Source organism: Mytilus edulis, chromosome 9 (assembly GCF_963676685.1).
Source record: "Mytilus edulis chromosome 9, xbMytEdul2.2, whole genome shotgun sequence".
NCBI classification, from domain to species: domain Eukaryota; kingdom Metazoa; phylum Mollusca; class Bivalvia; order Mytilida; family Mytilidae; genus Mytilus; species Mytilus edulis.
Genome location: NC_092352.1, coordinates 40,315,594 through 40,334,163, shown reverse-complemented (window position 1 = coordinate 40,334,163; position 18,570 = coordinate 40,315,594). Strand labels below are relative to the sequence as shown.

The 18,570-nt window shown below is 31.7% G+C and overlaps 1 protein-coding gene and 1 long non-coding RNA gene across 3 annotated transcripts; one reads left to right on the top strand and one right to left on the bottom strand.

The window, feature by feature from the left end:
• Window positions 1-2,960: 2,960 nt before the first annotated feature.
• Window positions 2,961-13,936, top strand: LOC139488314 (uncharacterized). Of its 2 annotated transcripts, none has more exons than XR_011655986.1 (4): window positions 2,961-3,130; window positions 8,777-8,933; window positions 9,733-9,810; window positions 11,140-13,936. It is a non-coding gene; the product is annotated as an uncharacterized lncRNA (long non-coding RNA). The 2 variants fall into 2 exon arrangements; XR_011655985.1 differs by lacking the exon at window positions 2,961-3,130 and adding an exon at window positions 6,453-6,533.
• A 1,457-nt stretch (window positions 13,937-15,393) lies between these two features.
• Window positions 15,394-18,324, bottom strand: LOC139488383 (tubulin alpha chain). The gene is made up of 3 exons (XM_071273933.1): window positions 18,199-18,324; window positions 17,164-17,386; window positions 15,394-16,590 (listed from the first exon to the last, which is right to left on the bottom strand). The coding sequence occupies exons 1-3, from the start codon at window positions 18,199-18,201 to the stop codon at window positions 15,467-15,469; spliced, it is 1,350 nt and encodes a 449-aa protein (XP_071130034.1). The 5' UTR covers window positions 18,202-18,324; the 3' UTR covers window positions 15,394-15,466.
• Window positions 18,325-18,570: the final 246 nt, after the last annotated feature.

Sequence of the window (18,570 nt, the reverse complement as noted above, 5' to 3'; positions counted from 1 at the left end):
TCCAGTGGGGGGGGGGGGGGGGGCGTGTCCCCCTCTCGTGGGATTTTTTTTAGTGATTATATACTATATAGGGAATCACTGACTTGAAAGACCCCACCCACATTAGGTCAGTCAGCACCCTGTCATGTATTTGTTAAAAGAAAAAAAAATATATTGCCATTCACTCTAAAAACGAAGCTAAATACTTAAACCCTACTTTTAAGAAAAGTTATATTGTTTCATTTTTACAATTTATTTTCAATAGCTTAAGATTAAAAGCGCCGACAGCAAGTGTTTAGCTCGGTTGGTATAGGCGGATCCAGTTGGGGGGGGGGGGGGGTCCCCCTTTCGTGGGATTTTTTTATTGATTATATACTATATAAGGATTCACTGACTTGAGAGACCCCCCACTTTAGGTCAGGCAGCACCATGTCCTGTATTTGTTAAAAAATATATAAAAATATATATATATATATATATATATTGCCATTCACTCTAAAAACGAAGCTGAATACGTAAATCCTCTTTTAAGAAAAGTAATATTGTTTCATTTTTACAATTTATTCTCAAAAGCTGCAAATGTTAAATAACAACAAGATTAAAATCGCCAACAGCAAGTGTATAGCTCGGTTGATATAGGCGGATCCAATTTTTTTTTTTGGGGGGGGGGGCGGGTACCCCGTTTGTTGGATTCTTTATTGATTATATACCATAAAGGGAATAACTGACTGGAGATACCCCTCACTTTAGTTCAGGCGGCACCCTGTCATGTATTTGTTAAAAAAAAATACAAATATATTGCCATTCACTCTAAAAAAAAAAAAGAAGCTGAATACGTAAATCCTCTTTTAAGAAAAGTAACATTGTTTCATTTTTACAATTTATTTTCAATACTGCAACCAAGATTAAAAGCGCCAACAGCTAGTGTATAGCTCGGTTGGTACATTTAATAGAAAGATATTTGTAAATATGGTAAATAAACTCATCATAAATACCAGGATTGAAATTTTACATTCACGACAGACGGGTATTTCGTCTACAAAAGACTCATCAGTGACGTTCGACTAAAAAATGTTAATAAGGCCAAATGAAACTGACCATTTAACTTAAAAAATGGCGAAGTGCAAACATTTTTTTAGTTTTTCGACGCTATCCTCTTGACCACATAATGTGTTTTCATCAAAATTGGAAATGATAATATTTTATAAAGAAAAATCTTTACCTACGTCGCATTATATATACTAGTATACTAACATATTGTGTTGTAAAATGATGCCCTTTATGGGTTCTTGATTAGATTAATAAAAATTCTATACTATTAACAAATTCAAAATATACTGCTTTACAAAAAAGGTAAAACAACAGATACATTCAAGTCAAATCTATCTTAATTTCTGTCAAGTTTTTCCATTTTCAAGTAAAGAAAATCACGCATTATGGTTCCATTTATTTCCTGTAATAATTAGATCACTTGCATACTTGTAACATACACACAGACAATATGTATTGTTTATTTGTTGAAATATATTGAAATATGCGCTGCTGAACTTATATTAGTCAGTATAGTATATAGACGTGTATACCAAAGACAAATTTATACATTGTTTAATTTCCTGTAGTGTTTGATAATGACCCAGTGACCTACAACTTTTATAATAAATAAACCACATAGACAACGCTTCTGAATCAGTATAAAAAGTATGAATTATTTGTTAAACTAGTGTAAAATGTTGTGTGAAATAATTGGTAAAGGCAACGATATCCGGCTAATTAAATTGACCCGATGAGCTGACATGATGTTGAATTTATTTTGGAAATATTACACTTAATTTAACCTTACAATTTTTCATTATGTTTGTTTAGTCTATGTATTTGCAATAATCAAAATTGTTTTTTGTTTGTTTTGCAAATAAAGAATCATTATGTTGAATATTTTAATGAGAGAACCTTAAATAATCCATTATTTTCATTTTTGTTCTTAACTGAAAAAAATGGTAATACTAAATCCATTATAGCACAACCAAGTAAAAACGTGTCCTTTAGTTTATACTTAAATCATAAATGAGATCATAGAACATTTCTAATCCGAAAAAATGAAGATTAATAAAAAAAAATCGTTTATTTGAAAAAAAAGGGGGGGCTTTGATAACTGCTACCCTAGCTTGCCCTACAACATAATACCCCCCCCCCCCCCACCAAAGAATATAGATTTCGTATTCATATACATGTAATTATATCCTACATTGCTCATGTTATCAATTTATTATTTGTGTATTACTTATAATATTGTGTATTTCACTAATGTTTATATAATCACTGTATGATGTTTTTGTATCTTGCCTGACAAGGGCCCATGATTGGTTTAATAAAATAATGTCTAATGTAAGTCTGAAAATCAAACCCAATAGAGTTAAAATTAGATTTTTAGGCTGACAAATATTTTCTGTCAATTTACATTTGCACAAGTCTGTCTACATGTTCACCAGTTTTTCAATTATCCACTAGTCTGTTTTTACTTTCACAAGTCTTTCTTATAGCCTCCCTAGTCTGTCCATATGATTTTCAACAGTCGGACTATGTCCACAAGTCACTACGTTTTAACCGCGGTCTCTATGTGTCCGTAAGTCTGTCTCCGTGTTTACAAGTCGATATACATGTTTACCCGCCAGATTACGTTTCTAACAGTTTGCCTTCATGTCCTACACGTCCACCAGTCTGCTTTTATATATATATATACCAGTCTGGCTACAAGTCTACAAGAATATTATTTGCATCATTGACTAAGTCTGTCTGGATATGTCGTCTGGCGGATTTGCTTGTCTCTCACATTCTGAAGATGATGATATTCCTCGTAGTGAAATCGTTAATACAATGTACCAGTACTTAAGTCTATCAGTGTCCATCTCCATGCAAGACTCGGGTCTGATGAAGGTTCTAAAACAATTAAAGATTCGTCTATACAGTCCTTCTGAAAGTCTTCTCGGTCAGATGTAAAAGAATGCCCGGTTAGCGCCTCTGGATTTGCCCGGGGCATGTGGAGGATCAGTAGATATCGACACACCAAATTCAGTTATTCGACGAAGAATTTCAACACCTATCTCATTTAACACCAACATTACACAATAATGTCAACATGGAGTCAGTAACTGAGGTAACATTAAGTTAATTTAGAAGTCAATATCTTGTATATTTCTGTATACAGTTTATAATGCATATATCACTGTCATGAATCAAGGATGTGTATAGTAATAAGGGTCTTACTATTATCGGAACTCTGTTGTTTTTTTTGGTAACACTCCATTATTCCGACAGCCCATTAGTCCGACAGCCTATTGGTCCGACAACCAATTAGTCTGACAACCCAATAGTCCGACAACCCATTGCTCCGACAGCCCAATACTCCGACAACCTATAATTCCGACACTTATCAAGTCAAGTATCAGGATATCAGGGTAAAATAGAATGTGTCTGTCTGTATTATTACGTTTATATTTGTAATAACATATTTTAAGAAATAACTCCGTATATATAATACAAGGCTAAGGTAGTTCGTAAACTTTCAATGTTAATTCTCAATTCGAAATCTGTATATAGAATAAAACAGAAAATAATATTTTATTTTTCAAATTAAAGGATCTATGTAAATCAACAACAAGCATTGATGGCGCGAGCTACTGATGATACCCTGCCCAAAGATTTCGGTAGATAGAAAGTTTTTGAGTTGTGAATCTGAAAAAGCATTACACAGTATAACTGACTTATATAAACCCTGAAGTTAAATATCAGAAATCATGGTTTTGTAGTACCTGAGAAAAATGTGACAAAAGTTTTCAACTTGGCTGTCATGTAATGAGTAATGAGTTTGAAAAAGCATCACACGATATAACTGACTTCAATAAACCTTTCAGAAATCCTTGTAATGTAGTTCATGAAAAAGATGCAACGAAAATAGTTATGGGACGGGCGGCGAACTGACGGATGGACGGTTGGACGGACGGTCAGACAGAGATAAAACAGTATACCCCCACTTTTTCGAAGCGGCGGTCTAATGATTGTGTCAACATTAAGACATTACAATACTAATATGATATAATTATATTTATAGCACTATAAGCCTCAGTCACAATCGGAAGCTAAGACAAAATATAAAAAAAAATACGTATTAATATCAATTAACAGTCAGTATCCAGACATGTTCTACATTATTCAAAACAACTAACGATATGATCCTCATTTTTTTCTCCATAATAGTAAAGTTTTCTTGTGTTCACTTCGAAATTAATCATAATTGTCTAACGTTTTAAAGATATGTGCTAGAAATATGGCGAAAAAAATCCTCCCTCAAATAATAATGAAGTGAGCATTCGATTGAAAAATGACGCTCATCCTAAACTTTATCAGCTGTACAATACGATTTTTTGAGTATTTAGCATTTTCAATTCTTCATGTAATGGAAGAGCACCGATTCTGAATTAACATATAAATTACCTTTCTTAAAATCAATGATATCTAAATATGTTTCTTCTTGAAACCAATTTTTAAATGAAAAATAAGTTTCCCACAAAACACATATTACTAAGTTTTTACAATTAAACAATTTGACAAAGACACAAGGACAAGAATGTCACACATTGTCTTATTCTACTAGTTTGTTATTGTCTTTTATACTGCACTCGTTCTACTTGAGCAGTCAAAATGCGTTGACTGTATAATTCTATGACATATACAGTCACTGACCCGATATCACTTTTCCTTATGCATATTTAGATAGAAATTGCCGAAATATTCATGTCCGTCATATTTGTTTTTCGTAATAAGTTTTGTTGTAAATCATCATGCAGTCCTGCATCTCCACCAATCATTAAAAAAGAGGCATATCTTTCTAGAATTTAAAATAATCTTAGGATACAAAATCGGTCTCCCAACAAAATATTGAGTGTCATCTCTCGGATTATGTCTGAACGATCGCTATTAGAAGTGCTACATGTACTGTCTCCGTATTTCGTGGATTCTCATTCCCGAACATGATACCGTATTCATGATTTATCATGATTGGAATTGCTCATCTTTTCTGAGCACATATTTCGTCCTATTTGTCTTCTTATTTTTTAGGTTCTGGGTACGTATTTGTCTCTTTGTTTTTCTTATTTTGACTGACGCTACTTTATCCCATTATTTCTGCAACAAAATAAATTTAAATAAAACTCAGATGAGTGATACAAGGAGAGAAAGTGTTGCGACCAAAGAGGGCGGGTAGTGTTTTCCAACTCCGATGTATTATTTATTTATGTAGTTCATAGTGGGGGAACCTCACTCCCCTGATACGCGAAAAGGGGGATTCGAAGATCTAGTGAAAAGAAGGTAGATCAAGACACACATGCAAGAAATAGCGAGCTAGAACAACACAGACTGATAGTAGACACACAAACAACGAAATATAAAGATAAATAAAGTAACTAGACACGCAAAACGAAAGAGGGGCGAGGTTAAGGACTGACGGCAGTTGCTATAATCATGTGTATCAACTCCAATATACGGAGACAAAATTAATGTCCGCATGCAAAAAATAATTGGAATCAAAACGGACAACCACAAATATCAGAGAGCGGAGTTGGGGTTTTTTTTAGAGAAAATTTATCCATACACTAAGAAAAACGCATATTGTCGGAATAATGGGCTGTCGGAGTAATGGGTTGTCGTAATAATGGGCTGTCAATAGTACATGTTGTCGGAGTATTGGGCTGTCCGAATAATGGTTGTCAGACTAATGGGATGTCACCATTTTTTTTTACCCTCCCCCTTTTTTCCAATATCCGTTATTTTTTCGTTTTCTATTTTAAAATTCACTCTCTTTAGTAATATATCCGTGACCGCTGTGGATAGTAAACTTGGAATTGATAGTAAATAGCAAAACCAAGTAATTTGTAGTGTATTTATGTTCTAATGACACGTACAGACAGACGCGAAAAAAATAAATAATACGAAAGTGAGAAAACGAAAATATAACAGATTTTGGAAAAAAGGGTAGGGTAAAAAAAATGTCCTGTACCCAAGTACCTATGCTTACTATCAAAGCAATAATTTGAGAAATATATATTAAAGGTTATACTAAGATGTGAATATTATGAGTCCAGGTAACTCGATCAACTTGATTTGTACGTATGAAAAATTATATTTATTATCTGGTCATGTCCCGCGTTTGTTTTTTTTGTAATGTTGTTATAATAACAGTGTAAGTTAAGACCAAAAAGTAGACCAGGAAAATACTTTATTATCTTTACTAGTTAATTTCTGGAGATCATGTGTCTGTCATTTATTCTGTTATTCACATCTTTTAAACAATTATAATTATTATATACGCATCATATCAATCTATCAATTAGGATACATTATTTTATTTGGCTTAATAACATATTATTGGTATTTAGTGCGACCGTACACCTTTCGGTTGTCTCGAGTGTTTTCAATTATAGCAATGTTTAAGTCGTCATGTTGCGGGATTTTCAAATCCAAAAAGAAGAACACACTTCAAATTCAACATGATTTTCGATTTGGTAACCGCATTACTTTAATATAGATCATTATATATTACATAACCTTACACAATCAATTTACTTTTTATGATTAATCTGATATGCATGCCCAATATATTTTATTCCCAAAACCTTATTTAAAAAGGAGGGGACATGGTCAAAGTGTCGTGCAAACCAAATTATTGTTTATTGTCACGGAATAATTACAAACTGTGCTATAGTTTTTAAGATTATTGGATACATGTACCTTACTTACCCAGGTGACATATCAGTTGTACCCTTGATATTGGTATAAATTCAAATCACAGGCACTTGTTTCTATCAATTTGAAGACCCACGTATATATTTACCAGAAACAGTCAGGGGACTTACTGAAATAAGTGATTTTTAAATCACTTATTTGAGTAGCAAATTCAAGGTTTTGTCACAAATTGGGATTTTGTAGTTTTTTCAAAATTTTAAACACATAAGTTTAAATAACATCTTTTAATTAGTAAAATTAAAAAATATGAACTTTTTGTTTCTTTTAAGTAGCAAGGTTTATGCCTTTGATGCTATCATTTACCTGAAAATTCTATTTTAGTTGAAAAAATGCTATAATAATGGCTTTACATAATGAACTGATACTTTCTTAAAAGATTTTTCACAGCAGTGGGAGTATTTTTCCTGTGAAGTTCAAGGTTTCATCTTTCAGATAATGTAATAAAATTCTACTGTTCGCGATAAAAATTTCACTGTTCGGGGGTGTTGAAATTAGTGGGGGTTATTAAAAGAATGATACTTAAAGAAGTGATTTGTTGGAAGGAAATTGAGGTCTGATACTTAAACAAGTGATTTTTATGTCATTATCCTAGATTCAGTACAAGCCTACAAGGTCATCACCTGAAATGAACTGGTCATCATAGACAACACAGATGTTGGTTCTGATAAGTTTAGACACAGAATTAGTCCCTGGATCATTACATTAGTATTCTATATTTAAAGCTACACTAATATTAAATCACTTCTTCTAGTGATTAATTTGTACTACTTAAACATGTTAAATAGGTGATTATTAAAGAAAGACAACTCTAACTTCCAACCTTTATGGAAATACTGTTACTTGAATCAGTGATTTAGAAAATCACTTGTTTAAGTAAGTCCCCTGACTGAGAAATAATGGTTTTAAGCCGAGAGGTGAAAAAATTACTTGGGTACCTTCTCGAAAATATACGTTGATAGTGGGTCTTCCAATGGATAGAAACAAGTGCCTGTGATTCAAATGCTTAATGATATATTAAAAGAAGATGTGGTATGATTGCCAATGAGACAGCTGTCCACAAGAGACCAAAATGACACAGACGTTAACAACTATAGGTCACTGTACAGCCTTCAACAATGAGCATAGCCCATACCACAAAGGCCCCGATATGACAATGTAAAACAATTCAAACGAGAAAACTAAGATACATGTATATGTACATTGTACATGTTGTATATGAAGATTAATTAGATTAAAGTAAACAATGTGGTATGTTTCCAAAATAAATGCTATCCGCTAAAGACCAACTGATGTTGATCCAATTACTATAGCCAAACAAATGATACATACATGTAGGTTACCATACTTCCTTCATTTATATTATGATTATTGAGTATTTTTTTGGAAACATTTCAAACCTTTACATGCTGTTTATATATATGTTACAGTAAATAGGTGAAATTAGGAATTACATGTAATTACTAAAATTTAGGAATTACAGGTAATTCCCGATGCACTTAGTTAATACAAGTAATTCCTTAAACGGCCCAGTTATTACCAGTAATTACTAAATTTAAAATGAATATTTACACCTATTTACTGACTGCTAAAACAACCATAACTTTTGATCACCTGACCATAGTACAACATTGTTTTAGCTGTGTAATACTAACTAGAAGATCAGTTAGTACTCTTAAAATTTTGAATGGTTGATATGTATAAAAAAATATCTTGAATAAATATGGACTTTCAAATATTTGGTTAAATCAGAGTAACTTTAGTTTTAATCCAAAATAGTTTAAGTTGAGCATTATAATACAGATAATTTTTGACCAACTTCAAGTGTTTAGTAATTACATGTAATTCCTAATTTCACCTATTTACTGTAACATATACATGTTACTACAGTTCAGCGACTCAAGTTTAAAAGGCATTTATATAAAAGAATTTAAACTTAATATCATTTTGTATGAACATCATGTTGAATATTTACATTTTCTCAAAAAGTTTTTATTTTACTTAGCTAATAAAGAAGATGATGGATTCCCAAACAGAAATCTTGATGACAGTGAAAAAATTGAAGAATTGCACCAATTGTTACAGAGAATCGATTTCAAGCAGAAACAGATGCTCAAAGATAAGGGAATACAACAGCCATCCATGTTCCTTCACATATAAAGGTATATATTGTATATATATATTTTGTCTACATTTTCTGAATTTATGATTTTAAAAATCTTTCAAAAGATGTAAATGTACATTGTAAGTCATGTAATTCAAATAGAGAAGTGCCATTGTCTTTGATAAAAGATAGAGTCTCATGTATGCCTTTTTAGTATTATCAGCTTATATACTTACTTAGCCTTGTTAAAATCTATAAATATACCTTATGTATATTACATGTATGTTGAAATGTCTGTCAGAATATATACATATATGCATGTGATCATAATGTTTCAAATAGCCAAACATTGTAAAATATATATATATATATATAAACATCAACCCAACAATGTTAGATCTGTAAATTTGCTTTCGCAAATTTTTGGTTCTTCCCTCGCTGGGATTCGAACCCATGCTACTGTGATATCGTGACACCAAATCGCCTGCACTGCAGCCGTCCCGCTAGACCACACGACCATCTGGGCTATATACGTGTATATATATATATATATATATATACAACTCATCTAAACATCAACCTAACAATGTTAGATCTGTACATGTAAATTTGCTTTCACAAATTTTTGGTTCTTCCCTCGCTGGTATTCGAACCCATGCTACTGTGATATCGTGACACCAAATCGCCTGCACTGCAGCCGTCCCGCTAGACATATATATATATATTGAGTATTGGAAATCCTGTACACCCTTTCCTTAGACCAAGTTTAACAAATATAATATTAATGTTTAAATTCAACTAATTATCTCCTGGCAATACACATTTATTTTAGGAACTTTTTATGTTTTATTTTGCAGTAAGCAGCTGTTTGTGATGCTTATAGGCATAAACAATCTAGTCTGGACATGTAAAACAGCAGCTGGTTTTATTTTGAAGTAAGCTATTTGGTGATTACATTAATTTGACATGACCAGACCAAGTCTTGGGATAAATTAATAGTACTCATTGTCATGATTGTACTAGCTTTTTATTGTTTTATATATTTTATGGAAAATACTGTTAGTTGAGGCCTGCAAAAATTAATTTATAAGGAGATGAAGTGTTGTTGCCAATGAGAGTAGAGACATCTAACAAATAGCATGAATAGAGTCATGGAGGATTGAATTCATACTCATTTTTATTAGAGTGTTACAAAATAATTGCAGGAAAAAAAACAACAACAACAAAAATCAAAATAATTGTGTATTTAGTAGAATTAGCCAAATCAAACAATAACTGACTTAAATCTTGTTTGAAATTTTCACATTTCTATTGATTAAATATTATTTTTAATATAGATCAAATAATAAATAGATAAAAGGGCAGTAATCCAGTCTCAGATTTTTGTTTTGGTTATATTGTATACAGCTGATTGTATTTTAATACTATTTACAAATACTTCTTATATGTCAAAAGAAAAAAAAAAATTGCTGTACCTGATATTGTGATTTATATTGAAATTGATAAAGACAACAAACTCAATAATGAGCTATTCCAATATCAATCTCCCTAGGGAAAAAATGGGGTGCTACCTAATTTTAGACCTCCATAGTGCCCATAGACACATCAAACACTTGCCAAAATATAAGCCTGAACCCCTGAGGGGATCACACATCAAATTATAAAAGTTGTATATATTCTACACCGTGAATAAGACCAAACAATGATAGAAGGAGTTAGTTTTAAAATATAATTGAAAAACTAAACTGATACAAATCAATAATTATTTTGATGTTGATAAATAAATCACAATGTGTAAGAGTTGTAATAAATTGTTATGCCAGCCTACAATAGTAGAAGGGGTTTATGTTTAATGATCCATGCTTTTGTTTGTTTATTCTTTCATCTGTTCTGCTTTAGGTTCAAGTTTTGGTAAAAGTTTTTGGTCAGGATAGTTGTTAATGATGTTAACGACCAATCAACTTAAAAATAAATATACATGTGCCTTATGTTATGATCTTTCTAAGGATAAATTAATGGTTTGACCCCAATTTCATGGTCCATTGAAAATAGAAAATTTATCACAACTTCTAGCTATTCTTTTAATAGAGTTATTCCACGAGATATTTTTGAGTCACTCATTAGAATATCTTTTAAATATATGATTTTGATTACAACTGCATTAAGATAGAATAATTGCATGCAGAAAATTATTGCTTTTGTCACATATATATCACTTGTCAATTTAATAAAATTAAACATTTTTTTTTATTACTTTATTACAGAAGCTACAAAATAGAGCTAAGGCCCTTTAAGCCAAGAAACTGCCAGTGTCAGAAAAGGACAAACTTAGAAAGGCCATGCAAATTGATTTAATGTCAAGTTGGGACAGTGATTCTGTAGATAAACTCGCCTGATCACAACTGGGATTTGACTGTCACAAGAGTTTAAATCTTACATGGATAAACTAAAGTCATTTACTAGACTGTAAATACCAGAGACAGCTGAATGCACAAGGCAAAGAGCTGAGGTCCAAGTAAATCAGAGAGGCCTTGTCACAAGAAATGTACAGAACTTGCATGGATTTTTACATAAGGGCATATGACACAAAATTGAGAGATATCAATAAAAATTTCTTTAAATTTTAATAAGGACCAATTTAAAGGTACACTTTTGGAATTTGCAAGAACAAAAATACCTTCATGTTTACTTTTGAATTATAGTTGACAGTTTTCAGTTTAAGGGGGGAACCCTTAAAATGAAGTGGTTTGGTTTATTGAATTTGATTATTTTTTAAAGTAAAAAAATGAATAACTGCTCTTTTATTTCAACATTTGCATTTTTTATTAAAATTATTTACAAGTGCAGCATATCGGTGACATCAGATTATGTTAATGTGTTTGGTTAAGCTACATATTTCTTTTTACTTAAACTTTCTGTTGCCTTTTCTAATTAATTAAATGCTGAATAATAATTTGAGTGTTGCTCATTTCAGTGTCTTGTATTTGCTGTCAAGATTTTTCCTGTAAGATTTCACATTATTTATAATCGCTTGGTCAAAGGGAGATAACTTTTTGAATCTTCACATTAGATAATCTGCGAAGAGGATTATGTAAAATGTAAATAGTTGAAAATTAATTTTATGGTTCAATAAAATCAAAATAAGTTATTGCCATTCATTATAAATAAATTTCTATCAAAAATAAGGCTCAAAGAATTTTTTTATTTTATTTATATAAATAATAACAAAGTACACACATCATGCACATGTTGACTTCATAAAATTTGTAAACAAAAAAAAATTGAAAATAAAACTAAAAAATTTTAACTAATCAGGAGACAGTCAATACACCAAATATATTTATAAGCATATAAACTTATTATTTTCTTCAATTGTCCAAGTACATATTCAATATTGATAATTTTTTGCTTGACATTACATAATTTTGTTGATAAAAGTTTATTTGTGTGCTATTTTATTCAATTGTACATAATTGAAGTATTTCATTACACCTTATTATTTTTATTCTTGCATACAGCATTTGGAATGAAATTTTAATCAATGTTTGAGCAGCAGGATGTTTTTTTTTGTCGTGCCTGCAACTTTTGTTGCAGAAAGCTCGACATAGGGATAGTTATCGGGCGGCGGCGTTAGCTAACTTTTTAAAAGCTTAATATTTTAGAAGGTGGAAGACCTGGATGCTTCATACTTTGTATATAGATGCCTCATGTTACGAAGTTTCCGTCAGTCACATGTCAAATGTCCTTGACCTCATTTTCATGGTTCAGTGACCACTTGAAAAAAAAGATCAGAGTTTTTGTAATGTTGAATTCTCTCTTATTATAAGTAATAGAATAATTATATTTGGTATGTGCGTACCTTGCAAGGTCCTCATGCCCGTCACGTTTTTCACTTGACCTGACCTCATTTCATGGATCAGTGAACAAGGTTAAGTTTTGGTGGTCAAGTCTATATCTCAGATACTATAAGCAATAGGGCTAGTATATTTGGTGTATGGAAGGACTGTAAGGTGTACATGTCCAACTGGCAGGTGTCATCTGACCTTGACCTCATTTTCATGGTTCAGTGGTTATAGTTAAGTTTTTGTGTTTTGGTCTGTTTTTCTCATACTTTATGCAATAGATCTACTATATTTGTTGTATGGAATGATTGTAAGGTGTACATGTCTAGCGAGCAGATGTCATCTGACCTTCACCTCATTTTCATGGTTGAGTGGTCAAAGTTAAGTTTTTGAGTTTTGGTCTTTTTATCTAATACTATATGCCATAGGTCAACTATATTTGGTGTATGGAAATATTTTATGATCTATATGTCAGTCGCGCAGGTTTTATTTGACCTCGACCTCATTTTCACGGTTCATTGCTCAGTGTTAAGTTCTTGTGTTTTGGTCTATTTTTTTAAAACTATAAGTAATAGGTCAACTATATTTGTTGTATGGAAGCATTGTTAGCTGTACATGTCTGCCTGGCATGGTTCATCTGACCTTGACCTCATTTTCATGGTTCATTGCTCTTTGTTTAGTTATCTTGGTTAATGTTAAGTTTATGTGACAGTTTTTAATAAAGCTTTATACTTAGGACTATCAACATAATATCAATGATAAGTAAAGAAGGCGAGACATTTCAGTGTGTGCACTCTTGTGAATTTACGAATTATGTTAATCATGTAAATAATGTTATGTTTTTTGTTTTTTGCTTTTTGAAGTTTTTAAAATTGACAAATAATGCTAGCAGGGGAGATTATTCATTAATATTTTTATGATGCCAAACTTGAAATTTAGAGGTGCCTATGTTTGCTATTTGTTATAACCCAATTGTTATGATTCTTAAATAATCTATACAAGTAAGCATGTTAATTTGTCAATAACCATTATTTTATTAATTAGTTTGAATTTGATGAGGTTCTTTGATGTAGAACTTGACTTTTTTTTAAACAAAAGTGTTTTTTTATTTGTTTTAAATGTTTTTAAAATTGTATAACAAACTTTTTGACATTTTATTTTAATTTATCACCAAAACAACTCTAATTTGTCAGTATCTGAATAAAATTAATTTGTTAAATACTTTGTTTCTTTTATTGAAGTATATACAAAGGGAGATAACTCAAAATTGTTTTTTTTTTTATTATTCTGACCCGATTAGAAGTGATGAAAATAACTATGCCCTAGACAGGATGACAATAAGAAAATGCTAGAAATTGTTGTGTATGGTTATGCTTTGTCCAAAAGTTTTTGTTATCTCCTGTATTGTATATTGCTGCCATTGTCAAAATCCAAATCACACATAGATAGCCTTGTCCTATAGTTTATATCTGGTGTTTGTGTTTTTTGTATGTCTTAGATTCTAACTCTTCAAGTTCTTGTATAAATTTATATGCATTGCCATTCTTTACATATAGGTAAAGGCATATTGACAAAATGGTATTGAGCTTTGCAAATGAGTGACATGTATTCGTTGGATTATTGTTTAAGTTTCATCTGAAAAATACAGTCTTCAATGTTACTGACAAATTATACATTTGCACATTGCCATTTGAAACCACAAATATTATTCTACTGTAAATACACAGAGCAGCAATCCATGCCTTTCAAGTCTAATACTTTGTAAACATGGATCAGAAAAGTTGGAGGATCAATTTTATATGTACAGTAGCTACAAAGTTATCACCATTAAAAATTCCTGTTTTTCCTAATTTTTGTTTTTTTATTTAATTAGATATTTTCAAACCAGATATTTGGGTTAAAGTAAAAACAAATCCCCAACATCCCTTTTCCAAAAAGCAGAGGGAAAAATTCTGCCTTTTCTTTATTATTCATTTGCACTATTGTTTTGTAAGTAGTTATACAGGATTATATTGACTTTAAATTGCATTAAATTTGATGGAAGTTCTAATTTAAATAAGTCATAAACAAGAAATTTATTTGAATTTACATGTAATTAAATTACATAATTAATTAAATTTAATTCATATTTAAAATTCTTTAAATTTGAAATTTATTGAAATTTAATTTATATTAAAAGATCTTTAAATCTCAAATTTATTCAAATTTAAATTATATCAAAACTTCTTTAAATTTGAAATTTATTCAAATTTAATTTATATTAAAAATTCTTTAAATCTCAAATTTATTCAAATTTAATTTACAAAAACATTTCTTTAAATTAGAAATTTATTCCAATTTTGTCTATACTTAAATTCTTTAAATTTGAAATTTATTTAGATTTAAAAATACCTTTAAACTAGGTTGAAATTTGGGAATTTATTTGCAATATTAAATTTAGTTTAAATCTATATTAAATTAGAAATTTTCCAGCAAAGTAAATGCATAATATTTTTTGTAATTTGAAATTTAATATGCATAACATATGCATTTAATTTTATATTAAATGCATCATTTCATGCAGTGTAGTCTATGCATTTAAAAGCGTGGTGACTGATAACCTGACACGGAGTAGATGAAAACAGAAATCAGATGTGCTCGCAATATTTGAATTGCAAACAGTATCATGCAATACTATAATGTTATATAAAGTTTTATTATTTGAAGTTTTTTTAATATATATAAGTATCAAATTCATAGGTTACACGTTTCAATATTCTTCTTCTTCGTCTTCGGCTTCTCCAGAGTCCATACCAACTTCTTCATAATCCTTTTCTAAAGAAGCGAGGTCCTCCCGTGCCTCAGCAAATTCCCCTTCTTCCATTCCTTCACCTACATACCAATGAACAAATGCTCGTTTTTGGAACATAAGATCGAATTTGTGGTCCAAGCGGGCCCATGCTTCTGCAATGGCGGTTGTATTGCTCAACATACAAACAGCCCGTTGAACTTTAGCAAGATCCCCTCCTGGAACAACTGTAGGCGGCTGGTAGTTTATTCCAACTTTAAACCCAGTCGGACACCAGTCGACAAACTGAATAGACCGCTTTGTTTTTATCGCAGAAATGGCGACGTTTATATCTTTCGGTACCACGTCTCCGCGGTAAAGCAGACACACGCACATGTATTTTCCATTTCGGGGATCACATTTTACCATTTGGTTTGCAGATTCAAAGCAGGAATTTGTGATCTGTGATATCGATAAGACCTCATTATAAGCTTTCTCAGCAGAAATGATTGGTGCATATGTAGCCAATGGGAAATGAATTCGCGGATATGGTACCAGATTAGTCTGGAACTCGTTGAGGTCAACATTTAGTGCTCCGTCAAATCTTAGTGAAGCCGTTATCGAGCTTACAATTTGGGCAACTAAACGGTTTAAATTGATATACGATGGTCTATCTATGTCCAAGTTACGCTTACATATGTCAAATATAGCTTCATTGTCCACCATAAAGGCACAGTCGGAATGTTCAAGTGTTGTATGGGTTGTAAGAACAGAATTATAAGGTTCCACGACAGCAGTGGCTACTTTAGGCGACGGATAGATGGCAAATTCTAACTTCGACTTCTTACCAAAGTCCATTGACAGGTGTTCCAGTAGTAAGGAGGTAAAGCCAGATCCAGTTCCTCCGCCGAAGCTATGAAAAACTAAAAACCCTTGCAAACCCGTGCACTGGTCAGAAAGCTTTCTTATGCGATCAACTACAGAATCAATCAATTCTTTGCCAACAGTATAATGTCCCCTTGCATAATTATTGGCAGCATCTTCCTTGCCTGTGATGAGTTGTTCTGGATGGTATAGCTGGCGATACGGTCCAGTTCTAACTTCATCTTTAAAAAAAAACCAATTCCTTAGTTAGTAAACATACAGAAGCTGTTATGTTTAATTGAAGGTTTTATACCAAGAAGACAAATCTTATCAAAACTTTTGAAACTAGCATGTATATATCACCAGTCGTTATTCACTTTTATTTGAGAAAATCGCACACATGTTACAATTCATCATTATTGGACTGCTGACCGGCAAATTAGAATATTGGAGAAATGTGTGATAAAATATGTCGTTTGGCTGCTAGTGTAAGGTCGTGTTCCTAAAAGTTGTATCTTTACGTAGATAACTAAATATGTTATTGGGTTTTTTTAATTTATGTTTTCAATTATACCAGAATATATATGTAAAGAAAGATAACTCTAATTCATTCGTGTGTAAAGTTTAAGCATACCCGAAATAAAGTTTTATATAGTGTGTTTTTACTGTTTGTATGTCAGTATGTTCTAATGAATGTGTATAATGCGTTATTGTTGCGGTTTTCAAAATGTAGATGCATTGTTTAATAACTGAAGTTCTTGTAATTTGAAATCAATTTCTGAAATTAAAATACAAAGGCAAAAAAAGCAACCTACCAACAACAGTGGGTTCTAGATCAACAAATATGGCCCTTGGAACATGTTTACCGGAACCTGTTTCACTAAAGAATGTACTAAATGTGTCATCTGCCTTTCCGGTGGTCTTGTCGGAGGGCATCTGACCGTCAGGTTGGATACCATGTTCCAAACAGTACAACTCCCAGCAGGCATTGCCCATCTGGACTCCAGCTTGTCCAACGTGTAAACTGATACATTCCCTCTAAAATAATAATACAATCATATGTTTGGGATATCTGATGTATAAGCTGTTTTGAACAATTGTTTAGAATTACAATATCTACTATATTTGTTGTAAGACAAGTCAGTGACAATAATACGTGTTACCTACTCCTTTTCTCTCTCTATACAATTCTTTGATCTGGAAGTATTGTTTGCCCTTGACTGTATAAAGTATTGTTTATAATCATAGGTGTATGGTTCCAAACTCTCATTATAAAGATATGATTACTTTTATGATTTTGGGGGAGGGAATGATATACTACGCCTTTCCAGATAAAAAATAAGATCACTATCTACCTCTCAAAACTAGTATAACGCAACACATGTTATAAGTGGCAGGCTGTTCCGAGTCAGGAATTCCATCGGTGGTTGAAAATCTCCTTAATGGCCATGGTGGCAGCTTTGTGAATCGATAATTTTGTTTTAATGGTTAATGTTTATAGTTATTTTCCGTTACAACTATTCTACTATTGAATGCTTGTATGACTGATTCCAAGAGAGTTGGGGGTTTGTTTTTTTTTTTTTTGGGGGGGGGGGGGTTCTTAAGATTTGTCCCTTGGTGACCTCTATTACATTTATGTGTCTACTTTGGTTATGTTATCCTGTGTTGGTTGGCTGCTGTCTCTTTAACTTTATCGTCCATGTCTTCTTTTTTTTTTATGAAAAAAATTTGTCAATTTTAGTATTTCATGCCTGATTAACATGAGAAATAACATCTTCATTTATTGACTCACAGAAAGACTTTATTCGTTCTTGGTCCAATTTTGACTATTTTTGTTAAATATGACTTACCATTTTCAATTAGATAACTCCAAATTTAAAATTAAATGAAAATAAAATAAACTAGAAAAACCTGCTTGAACTGTCAATGAGTCCACAGATTTGTAGCGTGCTTGATAGTATCAGGTTGTAGTATTTATACTAAGATGGGTGACACGTAAACCAGGTTATCTGATTAAAAGGCGGTTTGTATGAATTGTCCATATCTGAATGTGTAATTGTGTAAAGTCCGTCTGTTTATCTAATCACAAAACATGTGATAATTTGTGTAATGTACAAAACAAGCGACTTGAAACTCTATTGTTTGATTCATTTATCGTTGGTTTCTTATTGTCGCGTCAGCCTTTTCAAACTCGATGTACAGACTAAAGATGCAACTGAGTA

Excerpts from the sequence above, each read along its gene's own strand:
- LOC139488383 (XM_071273933.1), bottom strand. Across the intron at positions 16,591-17,163 it reads TCTAGAACCCACTGTTGTTG|ATGAAGTTAGAACTGGACCG; the intron begins GTAGGTTGCTTT and ends TTTTTTTTAAAG.